Below are 13,261 nucleotides of genomic sequence, written 5' to 3'. Positions count from 1 at the left end.
CATACTTGAAGTGTGTCACCCCCACAGAAGCTCAGCGGGTGTTGTGAGCTATTCATGAAGGCGTATGTGGAAATCATTCTGGGGGAAGATCGTTAGCGCACAAAGCAATGACACAAGGGTATTTCTGGCCGAACATGTCAAGAGATGCGGAGGAGTTCTCTCGAAGGCGCGATAAATGCCAACGGTATGGACCATTGATCCACCAACCACCTGAGGAATTGCACGTAATGGCCTCACCATGGCCTTTCGCGCAATGGGGGATGGATGTGGTCGGTCCTCTGCCAACTGCAAGAGCTCAGAACAAGTATGTGCTACTGGCCACGGATTACTTTACTAAGTGGGTGGAAGCAGAACCATATCCGAGCGTGACTCAGACTCATGTGAGACGATTTATCTGGAGCCATATTATCTGCCGTTTCGGCGTTCTAAGGTCAATAGTCATGGATAATGGCACGAACCTCGACAGCAAGCGAGTAAGAGAGCTGCTGGAGGAGTATGGAATTAATCAAAAGTTAGCTGCAGTAAGTCATCCCCAGGCCAATAGACAAGCAGAAATTACAAACAGAACAATTTTCGCCTGTATTAAGAAGAAACTGGAGGACCATAAAGGGAAGTGGTTGGATGAACTCCCGAACGTCCTATGGGCTTACAGAACCACCCCAAGGCGGCCGACTGGGGAGAGCCCGTTTGCAATGGCGTATGGTACCGAGGCGGTTATATCGGTTGAGCACTTGGTCCCAACTATCAGAAGCTTAACATGGAGTCAAAGTCAGAACGACAGAATGTTAAGATTGAACCTCGATGTGATAGACGAAAAGAGGGACGCTACAGCAATAAGGCTTGCATCATACCAGCAAGTATTGGCGAATAGTCACAACAAAAAAGTGAAACACAGAGATTTTGCCCCTGGCGATCTGGTTCTGAAAAGAAAGGTGAGGATAGTCAGAAAAATGATGCCACCCTGGGAAGGCCCATACAGAATTGCAGAAGTCATAGGGAAGGGGGCATATACATTAGAAACCATGGCAGCAAGGTTGGTCAACAAGCCCTGGAATGCTACATCTCTGAAGAGGTACTATCAATAAAAGCTAAGTTTCAGTTTTATCGGATGTTGTTTGTTTTCAGTCAAGTACGTATGAACGTGCAAATTCTTGAGATTTATAGAAATAGCTTTCCTTTTCAAGGGGTTAAAAAAAAAAAAGATGGATGAAAAAATGAAAAGCCAAGTGGCAAGTGGCATTCTAGACGAGCGCCAGGCACTTAAGCAAGATAAGTGGCAACTGGCACCATAAGCCGAACGCCAAACACTTGCTAAAAAATGAAAAACCAAGTGGCAAGTGGCATTCTAGCCGAGCGCTAGGCACTTAAGCAAGATAAGCGGAAGCTGGCACTATAAGCCGAACGCCAGACACTTGCTAAAAAATGAAAAGCCAAGTGGCAAGTGGCATTCTAGCCGAGCGCCAGGCACTTAAGCAAGATAAGTGGCTGCTGGCACTATAAGCCGAACACCAGACACTTGCTAAAAAATGAAAAGCCAAGTGGCAAGTGGCATTCTAGCCGAGCGCCAGGCACTTAAGCAAGATAAGTGGCAGCTGGCACCATAAGCCGAACGCCAGACACTTGCTAAAAAATGAAAAGCCAAGTGGCAAGTGGCATTCTAGCCGAGCGCTAGGCACTTAAGTAAGATAAGTGGCAGCTGGCACCATAAGCCGAACGCCAGACACTTGCTAAAAAATGAAAAGCCAAGTGGTAAGTGACATTCTAGCCGAGCGCCAGGCACTTGAGCAAGATAAGTGGCAGCTGGCACCATAAGTCGAACGCCAGACACTTGCTAAAAAATGAAAAGCCAAGTGGCAAGTGGCATTTTAGCCGAGCGCCAGGCACTTAAGCAAGATAAGTGGCAGCTGGCACTATAAGCCGAACGCCAGACACTTGCTAAAAAATGAAAAGCCAAGTGGCAAGTGGCATTCTAGCCGAGCGCCAGGCACTTAAGCAAGATAAGTGGTAGCTGGCACCATAAGCCGAATGCCAGACACTTGCTAAAAAATGAAAAGCCAAGTAGCAAGTGGCATTCTAGCCGAGCGCTAGGCACTTAAGCAAGATAAGTGGCAGCTGGCACCATAAGCCGAACGCCAGACACTTGCTAAAGCAAAGCCAAGTGGCAAGTGGCATTCAAGCCAAACACCAGGCACTCACGCACACGACAAAGTGAATATGAAAAAATATTGAAAGTGGGTTTGAACAGAGCATAGCACAAAAAAAAAAAAAAAAAAAAAAAAAAAAAACAAAAGAGAAAAAAGAGTTTTATCATCTCATTAATAATAAGCTTCGAGGTTACAAAAAGTGAAGCATTCAAATCACATAACTACAAAAGAGTATGAAATCGAGGTATCTGGAAGAGCCCTAGCTAGCTGCCTCAGTACCGACAGCCTCCTGGTTGTGCTGACCCACCTCCTCTTTACCGTTAGCCATCTCACCCTCACGAGGTGGGGAATCGAGATGAATAACAGAGTCGTTCTGCTGGGGCCCAACATCAGCAGTGACTACGGGAGATACCACAGTTGACGAAGGAAGAGCGATTAGAGGCTGAACAGTAGAAGGAGCTGTAGTGATCCTGGAGGAAGCAATCTCCTGACACTCATCAAATATGTGCTCGGCTTCGGTGGATTCTGGGTCAACATAGACCCCCAGAGGGTCAATCCTTAGATCCTTATCAATTTCATCCGGAGTTGAGCTGGTCTGGCCCTCAGCCGGAACTCGGTCGGAGAAACCATCTCGGAATCCCTAAACATATCTAAAAGCTCTAACTCTTGAGAACCGAGCATGAAGAGCCAGCATTCCACCATTCACTCTGCTAATGGTGTCAATCAGAGCGTTGCGCTCGTCCAGAGCACTTTTCTCAAATGCCATCCGAGCAGACTGCTCGTCAACCAGAAGGCGCTGGAGCTCTGCCTTTTCATCTCTGATTGAATCGCACTCAGTCTGCCAGACACTCTTCTCAAGCTGGAGGGCATCTTTTTCATCCTGAAGAATGTCGTTTTCCTTATTAGCCACATCCAGGCTATCAGAGAATTTACGGGCCCTGGCGTTCCCCATTTCCACCTGTTTCTACATAGCCATCATACCGAACAAAGTCTGCATAGATATGCATGAATACTGGTTAAACCGATCGCCTGGTCGGACGAAGGCAAGAGCAAATATTATTAGAAGATTCATGAGTTAGAAAATAAAAGTCACCCCCATGGCAGATTGGGGAAAGCGGCTGAACACATCCTTTTGTGACAGACCCTTCGCCGCCTCAAGGTCTTTTGGAGTCCACATGCTCCTATAATACGCCATGGCGGTCTGGCCATCCTTGAACATGGTGTCGTTCGGCTTCACGAACGTCCCATCCGTTCGGGTATATCGAGGAGCCCATGGTGGTAAAACAGGAATAGAAGCAGAGGCAGAAGCTGAAGTAGAAGCAGAGGCAGCAGCTGCAACAGGCCCGGAGGGGGCAGGAACTCTGACTGGGCGATGCAAGAGAGCGCTCGGCCGAGAGACTCGGGTCCTTCTTGTAAGAGATTCCTCCTCGAGGTTGACTCCACCGTCAGGATGAGGTCTTTCGCCTCGCTCTTTGTCCCGAGCACCCCCAGCGGCAGCAGGGGTAGTAGTGATCTATGGAGATGTGCTCGGGTTGGTAGCAGGGGTGCTAACAATAGGATTAATAGCCACCGTACTCGGGATAGTGTCAGAGATGGTGGCTGAAGAAGAGGCTGATGCAGGAGAGGAAGCTGCTCCAGCAGCAGTAGTGGCTGGGGGAGGATTTTTCCTCCTACCAAAGGAAGGAATCTGAAGCCTGCTCATTGTATAGCCGAGGGATGAGAGCGCTAGAAGGTTGTCTGAAGTGAGGAGGTCTGAGCAAGAAGGAATATCGTTCAGAACGTATTTCTTCAAGTAATTACTCCTATCCCTGCAAACACTGTAGCTCAAGTCATCACAAGGTATGCCTAAGGAGCAACATAAGAAAGTACAAAAGCGAGGAACACATGTTTCGCAGGGACAATCATTTTTATGAGATTTGAATTTCTTATACAAGGAGACAGAACAGACGCCAAAGGCGCTCGGGATTGGGTAATCCTCTGCAGCCGGCGAAGACCAGGCCCCACTAACACCCACAATGTTATCCCTCCAACCCTTTTTCAGATTTGATTGTATCCGTACATATGGACATCTTGTCGATCGGGTAGAGGTGGTAGAATGGCTCGTCAGTTCGGATCTTACTGACCTTATAGCAAAGAAGAAGATCTATGAGGTCAAGATCCAAACCTCTATCACGAATCAGCAGTAACATAATGGATATGATTCTAAAGAAATTGGGGTTTACCTACAGGGGGGATATCCCCAGTCTATTGAAAACATAGTTAAAGAAAGGATGCAGAGGGAACCTAATGACATTCAGTTGAAGGTTAGTAAATAAAACCTCGCCGGGAAGAAGGCCGGCACCGGTCATAATATTAACATCCCTAGGGCAAACCCTAACTTGGATGTCGTCAGGAAGTCTAAGTCTCATACGAAGAACATCTAGATCTACAACCATGGTGGAAGCAATTGAAGGATCTAAAAGAGTAAAAAGAAGTCTGCCGAAAGTAAAAAGGAACAAGACTAACCTCTGTGGTAGAAAGCAGCAAAGAGCACTGCAAGATCGCTGGAAGAATGACTCTTGAAGAATTTCACCGGATGAAATTTAGCACTGTTCTAAAAAGATGAGCGAGAGATTTGACTGATGATGGAGAGAGATGGAGACGGTAAAAAGGCATGAAGTGGCATTCTAGAGCCTTATAAAGGCGAAGTGGACCCGAGGGCCGAAGCGTCAGGGAGGCGAGAAGTTTATCGAACCCCGGAACATTGATTCCGGATCCGACCGCCCATTCCCCCATAAGGGTTTCTCGAGCCGTCAACATCATGATGAGACGCCTTTGATAATTACCCCCTTATTAAATAAGGAGTAATTATGGGGGCAGTTGAGGAGGCCAAAAGTGACATGGGCCGGATATGACCCGCGAACATGGCATCCGGTCCGAGCAGCTGGGTCCAGCCCATAGAGAAATGCTGCCATATGGGCCGAACGCGAATAGCCCATCAAAGATGACCAAAACTCACAGAGGAACGGGCCCGGATCTAGTAGTCCATAGTGTTTGTAAGTATCTATAAATATGAGAAGTAATGGATAGAATGGGGGGGTTTTTTGGTTGATTCTGTTGAAGTGTAAGAGTTCTAGAGAGAGAAAATGAAAATGAATTTCTTGCATCTTCAGGTGCACTAGCATAATCTGGTATGGCATTCTCCCACAATACCTCATATGAAGTTCAATTTATGGCTAGCAATCCAATCCAAGTTCCTTACATTGGATAGAAAATCAATGGCCCATATCATCACAATCTCTATGCTCTTTGCCAAACACTATCATAATCACATGACCTTTTATTCTTCAATTGTTGTTTTGTCTTACCAATATAGAGATTCATCAAAGATAAAGGCCGATTATGTACCTCAATCACAAATTGGGAGAACCTAATCCAATGGATCAGCCTGCAATGGAAGAGGAATTCAACTACAAATCTACTATGCAAAGTCTGCTTCTCATCGGTAGTTTACCACACATGGGAAGAGCGTGATGAAAGAATCTTTAGAGGGAAGAAATCATCACAAAGAGTTGTTCTTACAATCTGCACTAGCATTACTTGTATTTTGAAATTGGGGTTCCTCCATGATTGTCCATCAACAAGAAAAATTCTGAGTGAGTGGAACCTCTCGTCTTCATGCTATCGTCCTCCACCGAGACCACTGGACTGAAATTACACCAGCCACTACGACGAATTGTTACTTCTATGGCTCACCGAAATGGAGCACTATACCGTCCATTAGCGTTTAATCAATTCGTTAATTGTGGTTATCAGTTATGCTTTGGATCTAGGCTTTCCCTCCGTTTACTTCTTATAGGCTTTGTTGTACATAGTCCCAGTTTGGGTTTGTTTTTGCCTGAGACCCTATATTAGACGCTATCCCTCGTGACAAAATAAGCTCTCTATGTTTAACCGATAGATCATTAAAGGCGCGTATCATCGGTGAAACTATGTGATGGATATACCAAGGTGTAGTAACTGACATAATAATTCTGCATATTTTGAAAGAATTCTCTTAATAGCATTCCATAAAATTTACAGTAATCAAGTAAACTATCAAATTCTCATATTAAATGTTATTTTTTTTAATAGCATTCCATGAAATTTACAGATATCAAGTAAACTATCAAATTCTCATATTAAATGTTATTATTATTATTATTATTTTTTAAAAAATAGAGTGTACTACCTCCGTTCCTTATTAATTGTTCATTTTTGGTTTTATAACTTGTTAAGGGGACATGCATTAATGCATTGTTCTTTTTTAAAATTACCAAATTGTTATTTTTAATTTAAATATATATAGTTACAAAGTTTGAAATTTTTTAAGAAGATAAAGGACAATGATGAAAATATAAAGAAAAGATATTTTGACCTTTTAAAAAGAATAATTAATTTGAAATATATATATATATATATATATATATATAATGAATTATTAATAAGAGAAGGAGGGAATAGTATATATCACCTCCCATTTACAAATACAAAACCAACTTTTAATTTATATCATTTCACGGAATATTTGTGTAGTTGTGGTCACAAGGCAGGAATGAGTCAGAGAGAGAAAGGGCCAAGAGACGGTGGATATATAAATGAATGATTCCATAACTTTGGGTCAAGTACACCGAGTCACGCAAGTCATGCGTAGGAATATTAATAAATATTGACCCCTACAACACTCGACGACTCATATAGAGAATGGGGTCCACAGGCTGGGCCTAGTTTCGTAATTTAGGTGAAGTCCTTTCTCTGCTGCTTCTTTAACATGTGACACCACGTGCTATTTGGAATTGTGCCCATATCAAAAATCAAATCAAAACCCACCCCCCACACAACCCAAACCCAACCCCACAAATAACAAACAACACAAGTCTTCAACACTCCTATTAGTCCTCGTCTCATTTTTCTCGTGCTTTCATTTATTATCTTTCCGTATATGTGTATATATATTCCCATCAATCTCTCAAACTCTGATCATCCCTCTCTCCCTTTTCTGTTTCAAAACTTCCAACAATTAAAAAAAAATCTCATAAAACCCAAATGTCAAGATCAACGGTGGAACTTGATTTCTTTGGGATGGAGAAACAGACCACTCCCAAATCTATGGCTCAGGATAAGCTCCTTCATCGCCGACGAAGCTTTCGTGGTTCGTATATATATATATATATATATATGTACCACTATGCATTCAACAAATAACATTTCTGTTTCTCTTATATATGTATACATACAATTTTTATATCTAACTAATGTGGTGTATATGCAGATATTCAGGGTGTGATTTCGAAGTTGAATCCTGAGTTTCTCAAGACTGTTATTGAGTCTGGGTCTGTGAATCAGAGCTTGGTTGGGAAATCGTCGTTTTCGGTTCCGTCGTCTCCGAAAGATGATCGGACCCTCTTTCCTGCTTTGCCTGTTTATACTCCTGTCTTCAGGTACTCGCACATTTCAAATTTCAAAAGCTTAGAGTCTGTTTGTTTGGGTCAGCTTTCTGAAAATTATATATATATATATATATATATATATATATATATATATATATATATATATATATGTGTGTGTGTGTGTAAAAATAATGAAATGTATTTGTTGGTTTTTAGGCCAAATTCTTGTTCTGAAGGCACTCCTCTGACCATTTTCTACAATGGAACCGTTGCTGTTTTTGATGTCCCTCCAAACAAGGTTTGTTTCTTATTAATCTTTCCTTTATATCTTTTTCAAAAAAAAAAAAAAATTAGTGCCTTTTGGAATGTATTAGAAATTTTAATGAAAAGTTGTTTGTGAATGTTTAGGCTGAGAATATCTTGAAACTTGCTGAGAAAGGAGTCTCGAAAGCTGTTGAATCATCAGATTCGAAACTTATGGAGACACTTAACAATGGAGGTCAGTGTTTTTTTATTTTTCCTTTCTTTTTTAGTTGTATTTTTTTTCATATATATATATATATATATTATATAAGTGGTATATTGTGTTCTGTAAATTAAGAAGGAAAATGGGTTTTGTGCAGATCTACCAATTGCTAGGAGGAAGTCATTACAGAGCTTCTTAGAGAAGCGCAAAGAGAGGTAATAACAGACTTGACCTCCTAAATAGTACTCTAATCTCTATTCTTTATCTTAATGCGTAATTCAAAACGTACTTTTGTTTAAATGTTTATGTGTGATTCAAAAAACGTGTTCTTTTCGCCGCGTGTCCTCTTTTATTTTACTTTCTTGAAAGAATTGCTTGGACGGTGAGGAATCAGGGGTTTTAGTACTAGGCTCTACTTTTCCGGCATTCAAAATTTGCTTTTGATACTCGCTTTGTCCCTTCTCAAAGAGACATTTATTTTATTTTAGGACTGAGGAAAAATTTTACCCAAAAAATTATATTTTGAATCCACTTGTTAGTTTAATTTGTCAAAGCGACACAATTAAATTTTTTTAAGGTTATTCATGGATTAAAATGAGAATTAAGTTTTACTTTAAAGTTTTTAATGGTATTTATTATTTCAGTCTAACAAATAAATCTAATTAATATACTTGAGTATCATGATTGATTTGATAATTATTAAAAGAGAAACGAGAATTGAGTATATGTTTGTGGGATGAGTAGTATACAGAAATAGTTCATATTGAAATTTTGGAACTATACATGTAAGAGAGGAATAATATTATTATGATTACGTCATTCTTTACTTTCATAAATAAGATCTAAGGTATTCTTTTTCTCTTTAACGAGTTAAATTAACCACCTCTAAATGCTCATTTCTATTAGTGTAATGGAATATATGTGTTTCTCTATTTTGCATATATGCATTGTAGAGGAACAAAATTGGTGTTTTGAAATTTTGAAATTTTGAACTTATATTAAAAAAATAAAAATAAAAATAAAAAATAAAAATTCATTGTGGACTGGATAAAGGAAAATTGTTACAAAATTGGCCCAAACAAGAAATGCCAATATAATTGTTTGTTAGTGTGTTAGTCTTTTTCATCGTGGAGGCCTCAATAATGTTTCCAATTGTCCTATCTAGAATTATACGTCTCTCTGTATCTATATGGTTGATTTAAGTAATTGAGACACATGAACAATGCCTACTTCTTTATTATTATTTTATTATTATTACTCGGCGGCCGTACTAGTTTTGAATTATTCTATTCATTTCTTATGGACATGGACTTGCCAAAAGAATCATAATACCATTCAAAGTTGTTGAACTTAAAAAATAGTATTTAGATTAAACTTTGAATGTTCGTAGTTGCTTCCTACGAACCAAAAATTTTAGAGCTAGACACGGCATTTGGCTGCATTTTAAGTCCAAATTAGTCTGCGCGGGAGTTAATTGTATTTGGTAGTGGCATATCCCATATGCACTTGATGGAATTTATTTTCCTCTGTTGTACATTTCTCTTCGTTTTTATTTATTTATTATTTATTTTATCTTTATTTATTTACTTATAAATAACGATAAATAACTTAAGTCTGGGTTAAGAGTCAAGTTTGGATTTTCATGGGGCTTCTTGGAGATTCATGTAGATCGTGTTGTCCCCGACAAAACCTAGGATGAGTAAAAATGATATCATGACAAAATAAGGGAGGCAATAACCTCTGACCGGACGGTTTTCGCTCTGCCTTGCCTTGCCCCGCTCCGTCCCTAATGAAGTGGATTTGGTAGCTCTCTAAATGGGTTTGGGATAAGTATGATAAAAAAAATAAATTAAAAAAAATCGAAATAGGTTTGGGATGGAGACGGATTTAATGAAAAAACTCATCTTGACCCGGCCCAATTATATATGTAACTTTAAAATTTTTATTAATATGTAAAATATATAATTAATATTTTTAAGACCCTCATTACTTTACTCGAAGTTTCAATTAATATATTAATATTCATTACTTAGTAATTTAAAAGCTTGACAAGCTTATTTATCAGTTCAGTTTTTGTATATTGGGTTAATTTTTTTTTTTTCTACTGAATAATAAAAGCGACATAACCCGGTCCCGTCCTACAATTAAACGAAATCCGTGGAATGGAATTGGTCCTTTGTCTATTGAAATTGGAGCGAGAATGGTATACTAATTACAAATTCGTTCTAAAGTAAGGACGGAATTAACGAAATTGATATGACAAATTTTTAAACTGGACATAATAAAATTTTACCAAATTCATCGCATCCTTGCCATCTATAAACAATGTACAATAATATCATAAATCTTTATTTATTTATTTTTCAATTTTTGGCGAGATGATTTGGGGAAATACTCTATACTCTGTAGTATTCCGATCTTTTGTACTGTCCTATACAATAGACGGTCCAAATCTTATCAAATCATACAATCCGCGTGACACGTTTGATTTATTTGACCGGTACAAAAGCCTTATTTTTTTTCTAAAAAATAATTCTGAATTTTCCTAGGAAGTTTCTTTATTCAGCGAGCCTGTCTCTTCTTTTATCATACTTGGCTACTCAAAACACATGTTACACGTTTTTCACTTGTCACAAGTACTTGGAACAGAGGTTTCATGTCAGACTGTCAGCAATGAGTTGAATCATTAGAAAATTTGGTGGCAAATGACATATTTGCCCTACAAACATAACTCAATAGGTTAGGTAGCCTAACTACAGGAAATCACATTAACATATTTTAAACAAGTTGCTTCTTATATTCATTTCCTACTTCGATCATTTATTTCTCTTTTAAAAACGGGTCCTTATAATAGTATTTCCTACCCTACCCTCTTTACCATTCTTACCTTAATTTCATAAATTATGTTATAATTATCGAGATAGACTTGAGTGTGAAGGTCTGCTACACTAACCAATTGGTTGTCAGAGTCTTGATAAGTTTAGATATTTTTTAATATCATAGATTGTGGTGAATACTACTAACACGCGGTCTTGAATGTTTGCAGGCTGACTTTGGCTTCACCGTATGCATTTTTGGTCCACGGCACTGCGGGACCTAAACATTAAAAAGAAAGGAGGAGAGAGAGACATATGGATGGATGGATGGAGAAGAGTCGAGGGTGGCTCTTACTTTGATTATTGTTCTCTCTTTTGCTTTCACGACTAAGCAATACCTAGTATAATAGTATAATTGAAGGCAATGCACGTTTTAGTAGTGTTATTTCGAAGTGTAGGTAAAAATGAAATTGGAGAGAGGGGATTGGCAATTGTAGTAGTTGCCATTGTTGATTTGTTGACCCCTCTCTCCTCTTTCCTCGCACTTTCCTTCTGGCTTTTTTTAGCCCAAGACATTGAGGCTACTTTCGCCTTTTATTCATGTATGACTTGTATTGTTGTTCTTGTGTGTACAAGAATCATTTTTTTTTTGCTTTTCTTTTACTATATGTTTTTATTGTTCTTTAACATTTTATAATTTATACCCTTCATTTATTCTCTCTCTCTCTCTCCCTTTGGCCCTTTTTCTTTTTGTTTTTTCCTGGTAAAAAAAGGATCGACTTTATTAACCAATAAACACAATAGTAAATAGTTAGTACAATCTTTCTCAACCACTGATATAATATTGAAACTATTGTCCTAAATCAATGTTAAACTTGTCAGTGACTAGGGCTTGAAATGGAGTGGGTTTTGACTCCACAACCAATTTGAACTTTAATTTTGATATGGAAATGAAAAACATGGGAGGTAGATACTTGTTGGATAGATCATGGAGTTTGCATATGAATTTGGGAAATTTTTCAAAAGATTGGAGTTTTGTTCAAAATCCGACCCAGTTTAAGTATATTTTACTCTATTTGGATCATGGTTAATATGGGTTCGATATGGATTTGAAATTGGATCCAAATATGTATGTATCATCAATCATGACATTAAAATATAATTTACTCCCGTGCAAGCCTTAGTCATAAGTTTGCATCTCTCATCTATGGAACATATTGAATGGTTAAAGTCATCCTCTCTCGTACAGTACAATGTACTTTTTAGTGAATTAAAATCGCTGAAATTAACCCAATAACAAATGATACCTAATGATAGGTTTATCCCACCCATCTACATTGCACTAAAAATTATCGGTATCGGTATCGGTGACCCACATTGTAAATTCCTACTTTATTTTAATTTAATTCAGTCCCTTTAAAATTCAAAAAAACAAAAAAGTGTCAGTATCGGTGCACCGGAAGAGATCGAGGTTGAACTTAACTTTGCTTGGACCCCTCACATTATTTTGAAGAGTCTTAAGCTGAGAATCTCCTTATAAAAAAAACCTCTTCCAAATCCCAGCTTTAAATTAACAATTTCTTGAATACTATGATAGAAATTAATTAATTATTGAGTACTACATTATCGATATTTTCATAATACCTAATATTTTTCCAAATACTAAAACTTTTTCCACATCACCTAGAACAATAAATGAAACACCATATAGAACTATGAAACTAGAGATGTCTTCCAAATTAATAGAATACAATGTTTAATTGATAGAACATATGGGCTTCCATGTGGTGGATTTTATTGTGTCAAACAAAACAAAGCAAAACTGTTGATGATCTTATCCATGTGATTGGAATTTTTGTGACTTTTGAATACTGTAGGGAGGTGTAGGATTTTATGAGAATAGGACAACGTAGAAGGGTTCGAAACTCGCAAATCGTATTGAATGAAGATCCTAATGTTATCGTGTAGTTTCTGAGACAGAACATCTATACACATGTTGCCATATTTCTCTTTATCATTTCATTTTTTATTCATTTGGATCCAAAAATAATTGGCAATAAATGGTTAAATATAGTTCAATTGATATAATAGTACTGGAGGAGATAGACATTTGTTTGGTTGCAAGGAGAAGATGCTTGGTTGCAATTGTTTCTTTATTCCAAAACCTGATTTTGGATATCTTGTTTTTTTTCCTAAATGATTTTGGATATCTTTATTGGTAAAAGAAAATAAAACAAAAATTTTGCAGGAATATGACAACTTAGATGATTCAACATTCACTAATCATATTGAATCGAATGTTATTGTGTAGCTTGTGATACAAAGATCTCTGGGCATGTTATCATATCTTTCTCATCATTTGATCTCTCATTAGCTGGTGAACATGTTTGGCTGTATTTGGTTTCTCTATTCCAAAACATGATTTTG

The 13,261-nt window shown here is 38.3% G+C and overlaps 1 protein-coding gene across 1 annotated transcript; it reads left to right on the top strand.

The window, feature by feature from the left end:
* Positions 1-7,020: 7,020 nt before the first annotated feature.
* Positions 7,021-11,497, top strand: LOC132303358 (protein TIFY 9-like). Its single transcript, XM_059800596.1, has 6 exons — positions 7,021-7,314; positions 7,435-7,603; positions 7,769-7,850; positions 7,961-8,051; positions 8,176-8,233; positions 11,065-11,497. The coding sequence occupies exons 1-6, from the start codon at positions 7,209-7,211 to the stop codon at positions 11,123-11,125; spliced, it is 567 nt and encodes a 188-aa protein (XP_059656579.1). The 5' UTR covers positions 7,021-7,208; the 3' UTR covers positions 11,126-11,497.
* Positions 11,498-13,261: the final 1,764 nt, after the last annotated feature.

The sequence above is a fragment of the Cornus florida genome, unplaced genomic scaffold, assembly GCF_030987335.1.
Source record: "Cornus florida cultivar Cherokee Brave unplaced genomic scaffold, ASM3098733v1 CherokeeBrave_3.0.0_Hap2_Chr04, whole genome shotgun sequence".
Classification (NCBI taxonomy): Eukaryota; Viridiplantae; Streptophyta; class Magnoliopsida; order Cornales; family Cornaceae; genus Cornus; species Cornus florida.
Note: the sequence above shows the minus strand (reverse complement) of the source record. Positions and strands in the feature narration are given on the sequence as shown.